General features: G+C 41.9%; 1 protein-coding gene across 3 annotated transcripts in view; it reads left to right on the top strand.

Annotated features, from left to right (window-relative positions):
- Diaph1 (diaphanous related formin 1) overlaps nt 1-20112 on the top strand; it is a 94355-nt gene that overhangs the window by 26314 nt on the left and 47929 nt on the right. Inside the window, exons 2-16 of one of the 3 annotated variants that reach the window (XM_031365474.1) lie at nt 4116-4142; nt 5348-5503; nt 6901-7002; nt 7315-7445; nt 7623-7709; nt 8629-8692; nt 9918-10057; nt 12919-13027; nt 14035-14145; nt 14290-14408; nt 15222-15338; nt 16241-16356; nt 17260-17324; nt 18839-19018; nt 19827-20112. The exon at nt 19827-20112 is cut by the window's right edge and continues 449 nt beyond it. In XM_031365474.1, coding sequence (XP_031221334.1) covers nt 4116-4142; nt 5348-5503; nt 6901-7002; nt 7315-7445; nt 7623-7709; nt 8629-8692; nt 9918-10057; nt 12919-13027; nt 14035-14145; nt 14290-14408; nt 15222-15338; nt 16241-16356; nt 17260-17324; nt 18839-19018; nt 19827-20112 — 1810 coding nt within the window. Of the gene's footprint in view, nt 1-4115; nt 4143-5347; nt 5504-6900; nt 7015-7314; nt 7446-7622; nt 7710-8628; nt 8693-9917; nt 10058-12918; nt 13028-14034; nt 14146-14289; nt 14409-15221; nt 15339-16240; nt 16357-17259; nt 17325-18838; nt 19019-19826 lie in introns of all 3 variants that reach the window. The other 2 variants (XM_031365476.1, XM_031365475.1) reach the window with 2 other exon arrangements.

Raw genomic sequence — 20112 nt, 5'->3', positions numbered from 1 at the left:
AACTCAGAAATCTGCCTGCCTCTGCCTCCCAAGTGCTGGGATTAAAGGCGTGTGCCACCACTGACCAGCCAGTATCATTTTCCTTTTCCTTTCCTTTTTTTTTTCTTTGCATTGTTTTCAATCCTTTCACTTCTCATGATCTTTATCTGCATCACAGACTCCATAAAAAGGACAGCAAACTACAACAACAACAACAAAACCCTAATGACTTGGGTGGGGACTGGAGAGGTGGCTCAGTGGCTACAAGGAAGGTTACAACCACCTATAACTTCAGTTCCCCCGGATCTGATGCCTCTTCTGTGCAGGCATACATGTGGTGCACATACACACATATGTACATACACAGGGTACATACACATTATATATAAACATTTTTAAACTAACTTTAAAAAGTTGAACAAAGCCATTTCAAACACTATGTACAGACTGTAAGAGGAAACACGTTGCCTTGAGTAAGCCGTACTCGTATTCTCAGGATCCTGTAGTAACAGGTTTCCATATCAATGGCTGAGCTTGCTGTATGTTTGGGTATTTTATTGGGCTCAGAAATAGAATTGGTCTGTGCTGTTATTTTGTTGGGTGTTGCTGCCCTCTATTGGACTTCTTTGGGAACTGCAGCTTTTCTGCATGGATTCCTTTTTGTGGTCCTTACTCCAGTTGAACACTAAAACACAGATTATTTTAATTTTATTTCATTTGTCTTAGTATATGTTTTTTGAAACAAGGTCTCATATATTGTAGGCTGGCCTTGATAGCCAAGGATGATCCTTATTCTTTCATCTCCACTACAGATGTGCCTTACCATGTAGCATTTATGTGGTGGTGAGGCCAAACCCAGGGCCCTCCCGCATGCTCAACAAGCACCCTACCAAATGAGCACATTTTAGGCCCCCAATAATTATTTTTCAGTACTGGATATATTTCTAATAGTGCTCCAGAAAAGCAAGGGGAATGTGTATTTTTTTCCTTTGAAATGTTTGGGTATGTTTACTATCTATGGCAGAACTGTTGGAAATGAGCTAGGTAGGTAAGGCAGAAGGTCTTGGAACACAGGCTTTGGGGCTTTGAGATCTGAAGACTCGAGTTCTAATCGTGTGATTGATGGTTCACTGTATCTCTCTGGGTGTTGGTTTCCTCACTGAGAATGAAGAGGTAGAACAGATGTGAGGGCTTCCCAAGGGTTTGTTGGCTTCTTAGGTGCCTGGCTCTATACTGGGGAACTTGTTCATCTGGAAGCAAGTGGAGCAGCAGTCTCAGCAGGAGCATTACGGCCCACTCTCAGTGTGCCGAGTCAGACAGGTAGCTATCATTTTGGAAACACCAGGGAAGGCTCCTATCCAAGAGGAGCCGTCATCCTGCCAGCATGCTGGAGTTAGTCCTGGAAGTTCAGTGTAGGCTGAGGGAGGCAGCTGTCTAGGGAAAGTCTGGGGTAGTGAGGCAGTGCCATCTTTTGGGCCTGCAACTAGGTCAGTCAAGCCAAAAAACTAAGCAGTTAAGGGTTGAGGGTTTGTTCAGTGGCAAGCCTTATTGGGGGTGGGGTGGCTAAAGGGCAGCAGAGTTTATATGTACCATGGGTGAGGAGTTTGGATTTTAAGTTAAAGACAATGAATTTCTTTGTTTTGGAGAGAGTCTCATGTAGCCCAGGCTGGCCTGACTTACTATGTAGGATGGCTTGATTTCCTTATCATTTCATCTCTCAGGTGCTGAGACTACGGGTGTGCTCTCCCATGCCCAGCTTTAGAAAGAGTACTCTTGGATAGAATTTGGAGAATGGATATGGCGTAGAGCAGACAGAACTGAAGGCATCCAATAGTTTCAAGAGGCCAGTGCGGAAAGCAGGGGTCCTGAGTAATGGAAGAGAGATGAGCCCAGGGTCTGTAAACAGAAAGAACAAAGTGCTAGTCTATTCCTTTAACTTTACCCCCACTGCTGTGGACAGTTCAGCCACCACCAATTGTCTAGATCCAGGTTCTGTTATCTGTATCACATTCATGCCAGAGTTCTTTGGCTGTTTCTTGTTTTTTAAGAGAACATTTGAGCTGGGCAGTGGTGGTGGTGCACGCCTTTAATCCCAGCACTTGAGAGGCAGAGGCAGGCGGATTTCTGAGGCCAGCCTGGTCTACAGAGCGAGTTCCAGGACAACCAGGGCTATACAGAGAAACCCTGTCTCGGAAAACCAAACAAAAAAGAACATTTGAATTTGGAGCCAGTGTTGAGATAAAGTGAACCTTATGACAGCATAATCTCTAGGGACATTGCATCCCCGTGGTGGCTTGTTTTTAGATGCCACTTACATCCCTGGTACTATTCCAGTGTATTGAACTGATGAAGCTGCAGCTCATTGCTGCTGCCCACCCTATCAGGCAGAGACCCTGCTGTGTAAGGTTCTGAACCTGATATGTAACCCAGGCTGCTTGAACTTTCCGTTCCTCTGCCTCAGCCTCTGGAATGCTGGGAGTGTAGGTGTGCATAACCACCTCTGTGTGCAGATGACGTCAAGATACAAAATCAGGAAATGTCTTGTAGTCTTCTCCAGTAGAACTTTGTCGTTCTTATGTCTGTGCCCCCAGTAGACAGTAAACTTGAAGTTCTGTGGGTGTTGAGCAAGGCGCCCATGTTCTCGGGCAAGTGGTTAGTGCTCAGTCAGTGGAGACTTGAGCTCTTCAGGGAGAGCAACGTAATTATTCTTAATTTACATGGGACCTAACTGAATTGTGATATGAGGACTGAGAGCATAGTGGAGTGGGTCTCCCTGTCACCAGAAGGCTAGATAACTAACTGCGGCCGAAGACAGGACTGGTGTTTTCATTAGCTGGGTAAGTTAAGAGGCAATTGCCCTCTCCTTTGTTAGATAGTAACAAAAAACAAAAAAATAAGGTTGAAATTGAGTAGGGTGAAAACAGCTTCCTACCTGCCTAGACTTAAAGCATTCAGACTTGAAAGTACCTCTGTGTAGAAGAAAACAGAGAACATCGAGTACTTATAAAGTTAACACCTGTATATCACTGTCTGTGTCAAGAAGTAGAAAATCATAAACACTCCAGAGACCTTTGTGTTTTCCTCCTTGGTCATAACCTATAGTAGTCACAGGTAATCACTGTTGGGCATTTAAGATAAACATGTCCTTTATAATCTTACATCTCAAGCAATATGGCCTTATATGTTCTTAATGTCAGTGAACTAACGATTCTCTGTATTTGTGAGTAGTTGGAAGTTTATTCACTTTCTCTGAAGAGCTCTTTTCCATTGGGTCAATGTGCTCTCGCTTACCTTTTAGATTTTTTCTTTCAGTTATTACAATACATCCGCACATGCTTTTGTTTCTTAAGTGCTCATTAAGGGCTGATGCTTACAGTTGCTGTGTTGGATTATAATGTATATACATTTAATTTTACTAGATGATGTCATTTATTTTCCTAAGTTGGCCTAGTGCTAACCCCAGTTGGTTTGTGCTAACCCCAGCAAAGTATGAGCAAGCTGTTGTTCCTCTACAACTAGACAGATACAAAAGCTAGCGATCAGACCTAGAGTCTCACATGCATGCCGTGTGTCTGTCTATATGAGCTGATACTTCATTGTGATTTTATTTGTTTGTTGATGATGCTTGGTCTTTTACATAGTAGGCAAGGACTCCACCACTGAGCATTTAACCCCATCCTCATCTCCCTTTTAAAATTCTGACTCAGAGACTCACCATGTTTCTTGGTCTGCTCTGGACTGATCTAGTCCAACAAACAGGTCTTGAACTCACAGTACCCCTACCAAGTGGCCAGGATTACAGGCTTGCACTCCCAGGCCAGACTTCAGTGTGCCTTCATCTGGTATTTCCTTGTTTACTAATGAAGTTGAACGCTTTTCATAGGTTGGTCGGTCATTGGTTTTAGAGTCTGTTCAGCTCTCCACTCAGTCTACCCACCGAGACTGCCCCTTACCAGAGCCTGTGCTGAGCCACGCCTAGGCAGATAGATGTCTTTTAGTGTGTGGAGGTAGCTTAGGGTCTTTCCATTTATTTTCTCTTCTTTCTCCCTTCAGCCATTTTGGTGTTTGGGACGTTCCTTGGTATTCCACTGATCTCTTTTCTTTTTCTTCTCCCTCCTTTTTTCTCTGTTTCCCAGACTTTGAAGCGGCTCATGGCAGATGAGGTAAGGAAATACTGTGTGGCATGTGCATGTTCTCGCTCGTTTTCTCTACTCTTAACATCCACCAGCTCTTGTAACTTTGACTTCCTTTAACTGTAATGAGAGCATGGGTTCTAGTGCCAGAATACTCAAGGTCTTCTCTAACTTCGTTTAATCCATTGCATGCTTTACTCTCATGGTTGGGCAGTTTTTAACTAGAACTCATCCTCCATTCTAAATGCTACTTAACATCTTCGAAGCCCCAAAGTCCTTTTTTTTTTTTTTTTTTTTTTCATACAGTTACTGGTATTTTCAGTGGGTTGAGCTGATGAAACTGAAGCTTACCACAGCCTCTACCCCCATCAGCACTTATATTTGAGGACGGTTTATTAGTATTTGTTTAGCAGAGAAATTGCATATGTACCTCTAAAGTACAATGCATTCTTTGCTGAGTAGGTGTCATACTAAGAGATTTGAAAGAATATGTTTTGAACTCTGGCTATTTTCATATCTCAAGTGCCATGGAACAAACGGAAGAGAAAGAAATAGCTCTTGATTTTAAGACATTCATTTCTTTGTCCCAAATTACTTATTTATCTTAAACTCTGTGATTATAGAACGTCCTTGAAGGGAAAGAGCCTCATGTACCCTGGTCACATTTATTGTTGAGTGGCTAGAATGAAACAAATTGTATTGAAATAAATTTATACATGAGATACTTTTGGTTCTATGCTGCTAAGAACACTTAGATATGGCAGGAGAAATTTACAATGGTTTTCTTTTTAAAAATTTTTAATTTTTTTTTTTTTTTTTTTTTTTTTTTACTTTTGGAGATAGGGTCTCTCTCTGTGTGACTATGGCTGTCCTGGAACTCATTGTGTAGACCAGGCTGGCCTTGAACTCCCAGAGATCCGCCTGCTTCCTCTGCCTCTTGAGTGCTAGGATTAAAGGTGTATGCCACCACCCCAGCCTAGAGAGGTTTGAATCCTTAATGCAGCATTGCTGTCTCTTACATATTACCTTAGATAGGAATAGAGTCCATGTGCTGTATTAGATCTAACAAAAAATGATTTCTTCCTTTCTTATGATAAAAACCTTGGCTGCGTAAACTAAAAACACTAAGCAGGTGCAACGGGGTTAAAGGTTGGCTGTTGGGTGTTTGGCTTGTTAAGCTGTGGGCCGTGCTGTGTGACACGGGGACTGCTCTGATGCTTCCTTCTCTTTCTTAGCTGGAGAGATTTACCAGCATGAGGATTAAGAAGGAGAAAGAAAAGCCCAATTCTGCTCATAGAAACTCCTCCGCATCGTACGGAGATGACCCCGCTGCTCAGTCACTGCAGGACATCTCAGACGAGCAAGTTCTCGTCCTCTTTGAGCAGATGCTGGTAAGCCACCTTCCAAGTGATGCCTCTTTCCCAGCACACATTTATGGGCATTTGTATGTCTGTTTGTGGTGGTTGTTTTTAAGTGTGTGGTCTCCTAAGTCGATGTTTACTATAAAAAAAAAATGTAGGCTCAATGTCAAACGTTTTAATATTAGCCCCATGAAATAATGGTTAAATATACAAGTACCAGTCCACAGGATTGGGATCTGTGAGTTAAACTTGGGAATATCTGATTACTAACTACCTTGTTAATGTCGTCCTGGTGGTACTCTAGCCGCAAAAACGTAGTATGAGTGGACTAAGCCCTGAGGTAGTGTAGTGACCACTTTGAGGCTAAGTCAGAGAAGATGAAGTGGGGAAGCATTTACATTGAGCTCTGTACAAGGAATAAACTGAGGAATACAAAGACATCATCCGACTGAGGTCTCTATTTAGTGGGGAATACGGAAAGAGAATGCTGAAACCAGCTTACTAATAGAAGGCCTTTGAGTATTGTATCTGAAGTCAGTGTCGTTGTAAGGTGTATACATGGTTGTGACTTACTTTGCTGTCCTTAGTGAGAACAGGGACACTTTGGGTGGACACCCTGCAATAGCTAGAATTAGTGATTAGGGTTTAGAGTTCTGTCAGACGTTGTTGGTGTTGATTTTATTATGGCAGCAGTTCTCCAGTGCTGGAAAGATGAGGTCAGCCTTCAGTGCAGATGACATTATATATGGTTTCCTTTCAGCAATACAAAAGAAAATGTTCAACTTTGTTATTATTTCCTATGGAGCCCTCAGGTGTGTGTGTGTGTGTGTGTGTGTGTGTGTGTGTGTGTGTGTGTGCGTGTGTGTGTGCATGTGTGTATACATGTGTTAAAGTATCCAGTGGTATATACCCAGCATGCAGGTCTCATACCAAGGATGATGTCTGTACTGAAATTAATTAAATTTTTTCCCTGAGGAATTTTTATTAATTATCGTAACTTAAGCCTCTAGGAATCAGGAAAACATTTGTTCACAAATGATTTAATAATAAATATTAAACACTAAAAACTTACAAGATGGGCTGGAGAGATGGCTCAACGGGTAAGAGCACCGACTGCTCTTCCAAAGGTCCTGAGTTCAAATCCCAGCAACCACATGGTGGCTCACAACCACCCATAATGAGATCTGATGCCTTCTTCTGGTGTGTCTGAAGACAACTACAGTGTACTTATGTATGATAATAAATAAATCTTTAAAAAAAAAAAAACTTACAAGAGGCAGAGAGATCTCTGTGAGTTCAAGACAAGCCTGGTCTACATAGTGAGTTCCGAGATAGCTGAACAATATAGTAAGATCCTGTCTCAACAAAATCAAAAATACATACAAGGTAATTTATTTCTCTGTCTCTTTGCCCCCTGTCTTTGCTAGGTGGATATGAACCTGAATGAGGAGAAACAGCAGCCTTTGCGAGAGAAGGACATTATCATCAAGAGGGAGATGGTGTCCCAGTATATGTACACGTCCAAGGCCGTAAGCTCTAGGGTGGGCGCTCACAGGAGGCCAAATCTTACCCTGGGCCCGCTTATTTTGCTGAGTCTGTAGACAGTTCTGTCTTTGTCAGTTCTGCTCCACCCTGTTCTGTAAGCCTGCCTTGACTGACCTCGTATGAGCTGCCACCTTTCTGTATTTTTTTTCTTGACTTACACTTAGGTTCCTGGACTATGTGTGAGTTGTGACTTAGTTTGTCACAGTTCCGTAGTTTGTGTACTGGATATCTGTGTGGTATCTTTTAAACTCACTGTTGGGCCCAGTGTTTACTCACCTCTCTGTGCCTCTCTCCAGGGGATGAACCAGAAGGAGAGCTCTAGGTCTGCCATGATGTATATCCAGGAGCTGAGGTCAGGCTTGCGGAATATGCACCTGCTTAGCTGCCTTGAGTCCCTTCGAGTCTCTCTCAACAATAACCCTGTCAGGTGAGAATTCTGAGAAAACTACCAGAAACCCAATGCATAGTTCACCAGTGGTGACGATCAGAGGAGGCAGGGAAATTCGAGAGAGGTCTGGATTGCAAGCAAAGAGCTTCAGGGAGAGAGCTGGCAGACAGCCCTTAGGATTTCACTTGATATTTGTCTTTGATCTATTCCTTACAGTTGGGTGCAGACGTTTGGTGCTGAGGGCCTCGCCTCCTTACTGGACATCCTCAAACGACTCCATGATGAGAAAGAGGAGACTTCTGGGTAAGGAGTTCTGCGTCTTTATATTTTCTAGGTTGAGGGCCAGAGGGGGCTTGGCTTGGATATGCTGTTGGATTAAAGAGAATTTTATTGTAGAGGAGATTAGAGGATGAGATTACAGAGGGAGAAAGATATAGACCAGTAAGATTATTAATCTCCAGTTCTTTTTCTGTCTGGAAAGAGGATCTGATTTCATTTTCAGCTATATTGTGACCTGGGCCATATCATACTTGCAGATTTTTCTTGGCCATATACTTGATTAGTTTGGGTTGAGCTTTATAGCAGTCTTCAGGGTGGGGATGAAGTCTGTGAATACCAGAAACCATTTTAGTCTGCCATAGTGCCATCCAAAGTGTCCACTACTTTTGGAATCTTTTGTGAGACAAAAATATAGCGATTGGGTCTGTGCATACTTTCCCAGATGTAAAGCCTTGCAGGTAGTAGGCAAGGACTACTAGATAGGATAGAATCTCAACAGAATTTAGTACCTAGCTGCCTAGAAAAAGCTAAGGGACAAGAGTTTAGTTTGCACATTTAAGACACTTTTTAATATTGTTGGGGTTCAAACTCAGGGCTTGCATTTGCTGTGCAAGTATTGTACAATCGAGTTATGCCCTAGCCCCAAATTGGCAGGTTTTTAATTTAACACTAAATTCTCAGATTACAACAGTATTAGCCAGCTGATTAATTTTGTTAGTGTTTCTGGGCCAAGTGCTTTTGTACTGTAGGGCTGGACAACCTTTGACATCACAGTGCAGTGTCATCTTTGAGCATGCTGGGCTGCATTAATAACTCCTGTTAGGGTCTACTCAGCTACTAGTTGAAGGCATTCCTAATGTCCTTCTTTGCAAGACTGAACAATCATAAGGAAAGATGCATTGTAACATACGGGGACTTCGCTGATCCTGTTTTCTGTGTGCAGAAACTACGACAGTCGGAACCAGCATGAGATTATCCGCTGTTTGAAAGCTTTCATGAACAATAAGGTGAGTGTTTCCCCATTTTGACTCCAGCCCTCATCTAGATCCTCATTATTTGTCCTTTGTTGGCAATTCCCCAGAGGGAGAAGAAACTGAGGTTTAAGGCTTGGCTCTCCTTTCCATACTGTAATGTACTTTACGGACTGCCACATATATGAGCTTCCATGGAATTCTTTTCCCTAGTTTTAACTTCTGACTCAGAGGTTAAGCTAAGTGTCCATTTATTAAGCTTGTTAGTTGTTCGACCTGTAGTTGTTGTTTAGGGATGTTTGCTTTATTTTCTTCTCTATTCTCTACATTAAATCTGTCCCAGCCCAAGTTTTCCTTAAGCTTGTTTGTACTCTAGTTGTTCCTGCCTCTACCTCCCAAGTGCTGGGATTTCAGGGCTGTGCCACTGTGTTGTTACTTCAGAACGTTCATTCCAGCTTTAGAATCACGCTGCACAGTTCTGGCTGTATTAGAACTCCCTATTAGACTTGCAGAGTTCTCCTGCCTGTGCCTCACACGTGCTGGAATTAAAGGTATCCACCACCACTCCCAATTTAGGATTCTTTTTCTTATCCATTTTGTTCTTAGACCCAGGGAGCCTGTGTTACTGTTTGAGTAGAAATCTACTTTCTTTTCTATTTTATTTTGCTCTAACTAATCTTCTCCTTAGGATTAGTGGGGAGGGGGAAGACAATAAAAATCAAAAGATTTTGACCTATGAAGATGTGAAATTCTGTTGTGTGTCTTAAAATTTTTGCTTTGTTGCAATCATTTCTGTTTAGCTATTATTGGGAAAGTATTCTCAACTCCTGTGCTAGTTTAGAGTCTGCAAAGTGGGTATCTTACACAACAGAAATGTATTGTCTCAGTTCTGAAAGATGAAGTCCAAGATCACATGTCAGCCAGAGCTTGGTGGGATAGTGTGTTCTGGGCTCCTGTCCTGCTTTTTTGTAGCTTGCTGGCTCTGACTTATAGATGCAGCATTCTCATTTCTGCTTCATGTTCTCGTGGCGTTCTCTGTGTGTGTCTGGAGATAGAACCTATCTTACTTCACTGTCATTTAGCTAATCTTATCTGCCACTACTCTATCCCAAGAGGTTACATTCTAAGGCTCTGGGGAGGGGGGTTAACACCCGTGTATGTATTGAGGAGATGACATTCTACCTATTAAAAAGTCCTGGACGTGTTCTTCTGGATGTGTTGGTTGCCGTTAAGCCTGCCTCCTTTCTTCTTGTCTTTCCAGTTTGGAATCAAAACCATGTTGGAGACGGAAGAAGGAATCCTACTGCTGGTCAGAGCCATGGATCCTGCTGTTCCCAATATGATGATTGATGCAGCTAAGCTGCTGTCTGCCCTGTGTATCCTGCCGCAGCCAGAGGACATGTATGTGCCTGGAGCTATTTCTGCATTCTCATTTTACCATCGTCCTTTAGCATAGAGGAAAACTGAGTTAACGTAGATGTCCACTTGGTCTGAGACCCCAAGTCGTAAGGCCATATTCCTTCTCAGAAGTGGATGTTAGAATCTTACAGGTAGAGTTACCTGATTATCCAAAATGCTCCAAACAGAAATGTTTTTGATACCAGCATGATACTCCAAGTAGAAAATTCCATACCATGAATTGGTTATATGTGCGGTGTTGTTAGCAATACTGTATAAAATTACCGTCAGGCTGTAAGGTATTTGAAACATACATGAATTTCATGTTTAGATTTGAATATTATCCTCAAGTTAATTCATTTTGTATGTGCAAATATTCTAAAATCTCTTGTAAAAAATGAATTATAAAACGTGATTTAAAGCATTTTGAACAAAGATAGTAGCTGGCAAGATGACTCTGAGGAAAGGCACTTGCCTCAAAGCCTTGACTATCTGAGTTTGATCTTTCAGGACTTACATAGAAGGAGAGAATGGACCCTAGTGACTCTGACCTCTGTGCACCTACCATGATGCACATCACAACACACCCACATGCGTGCGCGTGCGCGCGCACACACACACACACACACACACACACACACACACACGTCACATGTAATCTGTTAATTAAAAAAATAAAAGGCTAGTGAAATGGCTCAGAGGGTAAAGGCAATTGCTACAAAGCCTAATGATCCAAGGGACCAGCATAGCAATAGGGAAAACTGATTCTCACAAGCTGGCCCCTAATTTATGCACATGCACGTACATCTACATGTGCACACAGATGTCTGTGTACACACACACACACACACACACACACACACACACACACACAAATCCATGTGAATTAAAATAATTTTAAGCTTCTTAAATGATGATAATTGATGTGACCACTGAAATCTAATAGGGAGACAGAGAGATGACTCAGAGGATAAGAACAACACTGGTTATTCTTCTAGGGGACCCAGGTTCTATTCCCAGCACTCACAATACAATAGTTTGTTACTTCAATCCAGAGAGTCCAGTGTCTACTTCTCATAACTGGGCACCGGCCATGCACATAGTACACAGACATACAGACAGGCAAAACCCAGCATGCATAAAGCAATACATTTTTAAATGGAAGAAAGTGTACTAGGCTTATGTCTTAGATAAGGTTACTATTGCCGTGCTGAAACACCATGACAAAAAACAACTTGGAGAGGAAAGGGTTTATTCCTCTCACATTTCCATATAACAGTTTGTCATGAAAAGCAGTGAGGACAGGAACTCTAGCAGGACAGGAACCTGGAGGCAGGAGCTGTTACAGAGGCCATGGAGGAGTGCTGCTTACTGGCTTGCTTCCCACGGCTAGCTTAGCCTGCTTTCTTATAGAATCCAGGACTACCAACCCAGGGATGGTCCCACTCCCATATCAATCACTAATTAAGAAAACACCTAACAGCCCATCTTATGGGAGCATTTCCTCAATTGATGTTACTCCTTTCAGCTGACTCTAGCAAGTTGACATAAAACTCAGCCAGTACAGTATGTATCTGCTACATCTCCATTAATATTGTTTTGCCTGGAACAAAGGTTTCCTTTTTCATTGTCATATATGTGTTTAATTTTAGAAGCAGGTGAGGAGACAGTTTCTCTGTGTAGCCCTGGTTGTCCTTGAACTCATCCTATAGACCCAGTTGGCCTTGAACTCACAGAGGTTCGTCTGCTTCTGCCTCCCTAGTGCTGGGATTAAAGGAGTGCACCATCGTCATTAATAATGAGGTGCAGCTCATTAACGTTATATTAATTAATCCAGCAATATTATAAATGTATGTGAAATAAAAATAACAATTCATTTTCCCCCCTGAAATCCTGCTTTGAAAAGGACCATTGCTAATGGCTTGGATAGTTCATACAGTTTTTTCTAAGCATAAACTTTCTATTTCCTTGATTCTTAGAAATCTTGCAGTCTTAAGAGCTGAGAAATGATAGTTGATGCTCATAAACCATTTCATATATAGAACAGATTTTTGTTTTCTTGTTTGTTTGTTTTTTGATTTTTCAAGACAGGGTTTCTCTGTGTAGCCCTGGCTGTCCTGGAACTCACTCTGTAGCCCAGGCTGGCCTTGAACTCAGAAAACCGCCTGTCTCTGCCTCCCAAGTGCTGGGATTAAAGGCATGCGCCACCACCGCCCGGCGATTTTTGTTTTCTTGAAAGTGTTGGTTTAACAGATTTTGGGCTATCCTATTTTATTGGTACTTAATAGATGTACCTTATTATTTTTAGTGACTGTAAAATTTTATATGTAGGCGTATAAAATACCACAAGCTGATTCTGCCTTCTATTTCATTTATTTAACATTTCTTCTGTTTTTAGGCTTTAGGTAGACTGAAGCAGATTCTGACCTTGCCGTGGATGATTAGAATTTTTACCATTACCAATGATGTCATAATAAACATCTCTGTATATATTTTCTGTTATATTTATGCATTTATGTTGATAGCTTTCTAGAGGTGAGCCGCATGTAATGTGCATTAGATATTGATGGTATTATTAAGATCAGATAGTCCTTAAAAAGTCAGAGTAACTTATATTTCATAGCTCAAAGATTTTTATTTTGTATTCATGAGTAGGAGTCTCAGAATGGGTTTTAGGAAATTATTATCTCAAAAGATAGTCAATTGCTTTTATCAGATTCTGATATCAGTTGGGGTTAAGAAAATAATTTGAGAAATCTGAAGCACTGGTGATGTCTTGTTTCCTAATTGGTTTGTTCCCTGTCACATCTCTCCATGTCTGTGTCAGTGCACATGGGCAATTCTCTTTCTGTTTTCTTGGGCAGGAATGAACGAGTTCTAGAGGCAATGACAGAGAGAGCTGAAATGGATGAGGTCGAGCGCTTCCAGCCACTTCTGGACGGATTAAAAAGTGGGACCTCTATTGCCCTCAAAGTATGTATACACCCTTAAAACCGCTCCAGCAGTAGAATAGAATAGAATTCAGAGTGGAAAGACCAGAGTTCATTTCTCTGTCGTATGGGAAATTGAACCTCAGGCGTTGCTTATGCTGGACAATTCTCCTGTCACTGAACTACCACTGAACAAGTAACTGGGGAGCCCTTTTAATTTTTTATTTCAGGATATTTTTATTTTGTTTTATAGTCTAGACTAGCCTCAAACTCATTATATAGTAGTCCAGGCTAGACATATCTGATCCTCTTGTCTTAGCCTCCCAAGTTCTGGAATCACATGTGTGGAAATTGCCCAGGCTAGTCTTGGTACTCTTCCTCCCTCCTGAGACACACAGGTCTATACCACCAGGTCGAGTGTCATTTGGCTTTGTAATAGAATATATGGAGGCTGGAGAGTTGACTCATCAGTTAAGAGCATATACTGCTCTTCCAGAACACTAGGTTCAGTTCCCAACACCCATGGCAGACAGCCGACAGCTGGCTGTAAGTCATCTCCAGGGGTATTTGATACTTCTGACCTCTAAGCACTGGCATGCATGTGTGCATAAGTGCACACATGTGCTCACAGACACACAGACTAATGTAAATAAAATTGAAAATAATACAAATTTTAAGTTTTTAATAAATATATAGAATGACTCTCAGCAATACTTTTTCTATTTTAAGTTTTTTTTTTTTTTCCTAAAGGAAAATGATTTTTTTCCTCTAAAAAACAAAGAACTACTTTTTTCCTTGTGATAATGGTGGGATATTTTCCTAAGGAAAATCGAGGTTCTATAGTAACATATTATATCCTTGGATTCATTTAAATGCCTAAGTTCTCCAGAGTCGTGCTCAACAAGATTTCATTGCTCTAGTATACATGTCCTCTCTCTAGTTTTTTTTTTTTTTCTGTATCTTTTATGGAGCTCCAGAATGTATAGAAATCGTGGAATCCTTATGCATGAGGTTGACTGCTGACATAGCCGCTGGATTTGCTTGTTTCAGGTGGGATGCCTACAGCTGATCAATGCTCTCATCACTCCAGCCGAGGAACTTGACTTCCGAGTTCACATCCGAAGTGAGCTGATGCGCTTGGGGCTGCATCAGGTGCTGCAGGTAAGATGGAGCCTTTCCTTAGAAAGGCTGGACTGGCCTTCCTGCCCTCACAGCCATCATCTCTGAGGTGATTCTGGTTTGCAACTTAAATACCAGGTTGAAAGGCTTGAATTTGGGTTCTCACAGTACTTCTGTCATTGACAGGAGCTTCGGGAGATTGAAAATGAGGATATGAGAGTACAGCTGTCTGTGTTTGATGAACAAGGGGATGAAGATTTCTTTGATCTCAAGGGACGGCTGGATGATATCCGCATGGAGATGGAATATCCTTTTATGACTGATGACCGAGTTCAAGACAGATGGTGCATTTACTTACAGAATGAATGTGTGGAATAGTGTGGAGAATGATGACTTAGAGTAGGGCATAGGACTGGGAGTGGTGGCACATGCCTTGAATTTGTCTCTTAGCACTCAGGAGGCAAAGACAGGATCTCTTCTGAGTTTGAGGCCAGCCTGGTTTGTATAGTGAACTCCAGGCCAGCTAAGGCTACATACTGAGAGTCTGTCTCAAAAGTACATATATTTATTTTTAATAAATAAAATACATATATTTATTTTTAATAAATAAAGCTGGTGTCTTCATATTGCTGTTGGCTTTTTTTACTTCGGCATAGACCAGGAAAGCTAGTAAAGGTAACCTTTTTTAACATAAAGGCACCCATCACCCTGGCAGTCATTGAAGTGCTAAAGTAACAGATGTTATAGCCAGATTGCTCTCACATCCTAAAGCATCCGTCCACATCTCTGTACACCTCTTACAGTATGATAACTTCCTGGATGTAGGGTGGGATGCGGAGCTCTTTGGACTGACCAGCAATAATACTGTTAAACACAGTTGCCTACCTGCCACAAGTGACTTTGAGATGGTTCTATTTTTAGTTTCTTCTAGCTAGATCCTAGGAATCCTGTGTCTATGGACAGTGCCACTCTTGGTTGAAGGAACTAGTGGCAGTTTAGGAACAGCTGTTACAGTAGAAGTGGTGTCTTGATACTTTCTTTTAGCTTCTATTGGTTGAGCAAGCAGCCTGTCAAACAGCTTCTAATTACTTGATTTCCTTAGCTTGTCGTCTTTCTACTGACTTTGGTGAAGTTTTCCAGATTATTTTAAACACGGTGAAAGATTCAAAGGCAGAGCCACACTTCCTGTCTATCTTGCAGCATCTCTTGTTGGTCCGAAATGATTATGAAGCGAGGTAAGCTGATAGTGCGTACGGGAAAATTTGAGTGTAAGTGGAAAAGCAGCATCCTTAAATTCATAGATTGTTCTAGAAAGGTAAAAAGGAATGAAAAAGGACTGTGGATTAGGTTCATTAGTTACAGATCTAAAGGAAATTGTCAATAGTTTGACATAACACATCGGCTACTTTAATTCCGTTGAAAGGTACTTCTTTGGATAAGCAATTCTTTATAATGTAAAATGTCCTTAGGAGGTAGTGGGTAGGTGGGGTGAGATGACTGCAAAGAGAGATGGGAACTTAAAGTTCTTTCTGCCTGCTTGGAAGCAGAGATCATCTGTATCATGACAAGAAGGATCATAAGCCTGGAATCAAATCTGGGCATTGGGAAGAGATGTTAAGAGAGTATATCGGTGGATGGAGAGATGGCTCAGCGGTTAAGCATGCATACCGCTCTGCATGGGACCCAACAGTTCTAGCACTCACGTTAGCCCCACAGACCATCTGTAATCCCATGTGACACTTGTGACCTCCATGACACTTTTATACATGTACATATACACAGATCACACACAAAGAAAAAAAGTGAAGTACGTGCGTGTATGTATGCACATGCATGTCAGCATTTATGTGCTTGGGTTTGAACTCAGCATTTCTCCATGCTGAGTACATGTTTTACCACTGAGCTACAGCCCCCAACCTGTAAGTTGAAAGTAGAAAGTACGAAAGCTGATCTACAAGAGGTGAGTTTGCTAACACAGCAGTAAAGCTTCTGTTAGATTCATCCAAGCTCTTCTTGGAGTGCTTCTCCTTAATTCTTTTTATTGTCAAAGTGATTAACTGTTCTTGATCCAGAATACTTCTGGAAGATACATTTTTTTAAATTTCTCTTTGGTAAGACAGTTTTGTTTCTTTCATAGGCCACAGTACTATAAATTGATTGAAGAATGTGTTTCTCAGATAGTTCTACACAAAAATGGAACTGACCCTGACTTCAAGTGCCGGCACCTGCAGATTGATATTGAGGGATTGGTTGGTAAGTGTGCTTTTATACCTGGCTCCTCAGAACACTCAGCACTTCTGCCTTTTGTTTCCATCTTTCAGTGAAGTTTTCAGAGAAATTACTCTAGTCTCTCTTTTAGTTCTTTTCAGTATACCCTCTTTGCTGGGATTATTTGGTCTCCTTAGTTCATTTCTGCACAGTGAAAATCTTGCCCTCTCTTATATACTGTTCTTTTGCGGGGTCTTTAGGTATTTTCTGACCCTGCTGGTCTTAGAATCATAATGCCACATAAAGGCATCCTTCATGGGATTTCCTTATATTGCACTTAGAAATCCTAGATTAAGGGCCAGCAAGGTGGCAATAAGTACATGTGCTTGCATGCAGGCCTGAGGACCTGAGTTTGTGCCCCAGATTCCATATGGTGGCAAGGAAGAATCACTCTTGATAATTGTCATCTGATTTCCACATGTGTGACATACACATGGCTATGCTCAGCACATACATATACACTCATATAAACTAGATATAAAATATGAAAGAACTGTATAGATAAAACTTAGAGGAAATTTTAAATTTTAAAAACTTAGTGGTTAACTGAAACTCACATTTTTTGGTCTAGTGCAGACCATTAAGAATAGCATCAGCCGAGCAGTGGTGGTGCACGCCTTTAATCCCAGCACTTGGGAGGCAGAGGCAGGCGGATTTCTGAGTTCGAGGCCAGCCTGGTCTACAGAGTGAGTCCCAGGACAGCCAGGGCTACACAGAGAAACCGTGTCTTGAAAAACCAAAAACCAAAAACCAAAAAAAAAAAGTAGCATCAGATGAGAGCCCTTGAGTGTGTTTGAGGCTTAGGAGCAGAGACCGCAACCTCACAACCTCGGCACTGAGACTTGATATACTGCATTGTTTTCAGATCAAATTGCTTTTTCTTTTCAGATCAAATGATTGATAAAACGAAGGTGGAAAAATCTGAGGCCAAAGCTACAGAGCTGGAAAAAAAGGTGTGTGTGAGGAGATAGAGCTAGAGGGCTTCCTTATGTATGCAGCTTGGGTTTACTCTTTAGCGTCATGTATATGTATGTAGTGTATATGTAACACACAAGTAAATGGGGAGCACATCTTTTTTCTTTGAAGATAATTAGGTTTTTGAGATTTGAGAACAGTATGATATACATAGAGAACACTGTCTATGATATTTTGAAAACTCTCAGAAACTAAAGATTCATAGAAGAAAATCTTTTGTTAGTGGAAAAGGGGGTTTTGATATGAAATGAGAAACTAGAGGTGATCTTGTATAGTTCTTGGGCCACCAGACAAGACAACAGAGACAAATACAGATGATATTCTATATAAGTGTGCATCTCAAGTTCCTTTTATCTCGATAGTACTCAAGGGTTCTTTTTGTGGCTGGAATTGTGCACTGCAGCTGTCCTGGTTTATGTTAGTTGGAGTTACTATTGCTGTGATAAGACACCATGACCAAAAGCTTTTGGGGGAGGAAAGGGTTTATTTCTTTCACATTCCCATATAAATGTTCATCATCAAAAGCAGTTAAGTCAAGGACTCCTGCAGGGCAGGATCCTGGAGGCAGGAGCTGATGCAGAGGCCATAGAGGGGCTGCTTACTGGCTTGCTTCCCATGGTTTGCTCAGCCTGCTTTCTTAGTAGAACCCAGGACCACAGCCCAGGAATGGCCCCACCCACAATGGCCTGGCCTCTCCCACATTGATCACTAATTAAGAAAATGCCTTATAGCTGAAACTTATGGAGGCATTTTCTCAATTGAGGCTCCCTTCTCTCTGAGGACTCTAGCTTGTATCAAGTTGACATAAAACTAACCAGGGTGTAGTTAAAGGCCTTTCTCGTCTTGGGTTAGTTGGCTTGGTTTTTAGCTATAAAAGTAGGAAAACAGAAAACGATGTCTCATTCTCTTTTCCTTTAACTTTGATGTTAAGGTCAAGACTGTGCTGTTTGCTCTTTTCAAAGCATTACTTGGGAGGTGGTCAGTAAGGTCTAGAGAGTAGGTGTTGGGACAAAATAGCAAATTATAGGGATTAGCCCTTAAGCTCTTTACTGGGATGAAGAGTTTCCTAGCTTGCTTTGTGTTGCTGTGATCAACACCAGGACCTAAAGTGACTTGGAGAGAGGAAAGGTTTAGATCATCTTACATTTGACAGCCTGTCACCAAGGGAAGCCAAGGCTAGAGCTTGAAGCAGAAACTAGAGGAATGCTGTTTACTGTCCTCTTCCCATTGACTTGATAGCTACCTTTTTAACACATCCCAGGTCCACCTGCCTAGCTAGGATGGCATAGTTCACGGTGGACTGAACCCTACTGCGTCAGTTAGCAGTTAGGTAGAGTCTGCCACACAAACAGGAACCACAGGCCAATCTGATTTGAGCAATGATTGATTTGAGGTTCCCTCTTCCCAGGTTACTCTAGGTTTGTGTTGATGGCTGAGGCTCTAACAGAAAGCCGGCTGGGAGCCTGAGTTGTTTTTTTTCCCCCTTCTTTAGTTGGACTCGGAATTAACAGCCCGGCATGAGTTACAAGTAGAAATGAAAAAGATGGAAAATGACTTTGAGCAGAAACTTCTGGATCTTCAAGGAGAAAAGGATGCCTTGGATTCTGAAAAGCAGCAGATCACTACACAAAAACAAGACCTGGAAGCAGAGGTGTCCAAGCTGACAGGAGAGGTACTGTCTGAGCAGGGATGGCAGTGTGCCTGCAGCTGCCCTCCATAGCTCATGTGCTGGCCCTGGGGCTACACTGTGATTGGCTCCTTAGGTTCCCCATGCTAGGGAAGAGCATTAATCAGATGGTGCATGTTTTTAACAGTTATTTACTGTTTTTAGTTTTGTCTAGGGAGCAAATAATATATGACAAAAATTTAGAAAAATACAGAAAAATGTAAAGAATGATAAAAGGCGCCGGGCAGTGGTGGCACACGGCTTTAACTCCAGCACTTGGGAGGTAGAGGCAGGAGGATTTCTGAGTTCAAGGCCAGCCTGGTCTGCAGAGTGAGTTCCAGGACAGCCAGGGCTACACAGAGAAATCCTGTCTTGAAAAACAACAAAAAACAAACAAACAAACAAAAGAATGATAAAAGTTGCTTACAGTGTTATCCAGAAATAATTAATACATTTAGGGGTAAACACTAAAATGTTGGCTTGCGTTCCTGTCCAACTTAGTTCATGCTTCTGACAACTTCGTTCTCTTTTCTCTTCAGTTACAAGTGCTTAGACAACCTGTAGTCCTGCTGACTTGTTTGCCAGTTGTGGGGTTGCCTGCATAGCGCATACTTCAGTTTTATACTGAGTAAACTCAAAGCCCACTTAAAATAAGAACATGAAGACTTGAGTTCTAGTTTTGTGTCTTTGAGAAGAGTCATGTGATCTTGTGACCACTCAGTCTGTCTATAGTTAAACAGGACTTTGAGTTCAGTGATTTCTTATGTCCTTGAAGTGGGGTCAGAAGTACTTAACCTGTGTGTTGCTTCTTTAGGTTGCCAAGCTGTCAAAAGAACTAGAAGATGCCAAGAAAGAAATGGCTTCTCGCTCTGTTGTGGTTGTTGCACCTTCTGCTTCTAGCAGTGCTGCTGTTCCCCCTGCCCCTCCTCTGCCTGGTGACTCTGGCACTGTTATTCCACCTCCCCCACCCCCACCCCCTCTTCCTGGAGGTGTCCCACCCACTCCTCCCCTGCCTGGTATCCCTCCACCTCCTCCTTTACCTGGAGGTGATTGTATACCCCCTGCCCCCCATTTGTCTGGCAGTGCTGCCATCCCCCCAC

Source organism: Mastomys coucha, unplaced genomic scaffold (assembly GCF_008632895.1).
Source record: "Mastomys coucha isolate ucsf_1 unplaced genomic scaffold, UCSF_Mcou_1 pScaffold13, whole genome shotgun sequence".
NCBI lineage: Eukaryota > Metazoa > Chordata > Mammalia > Rodentia > Muridae > Mastomys > Mastomys coucha.
The sequence above is the reverse complement of the archived record's forward strand: the minus strand, read 5'-3'. Positions and strand labels throughout refer to the sequence as shown.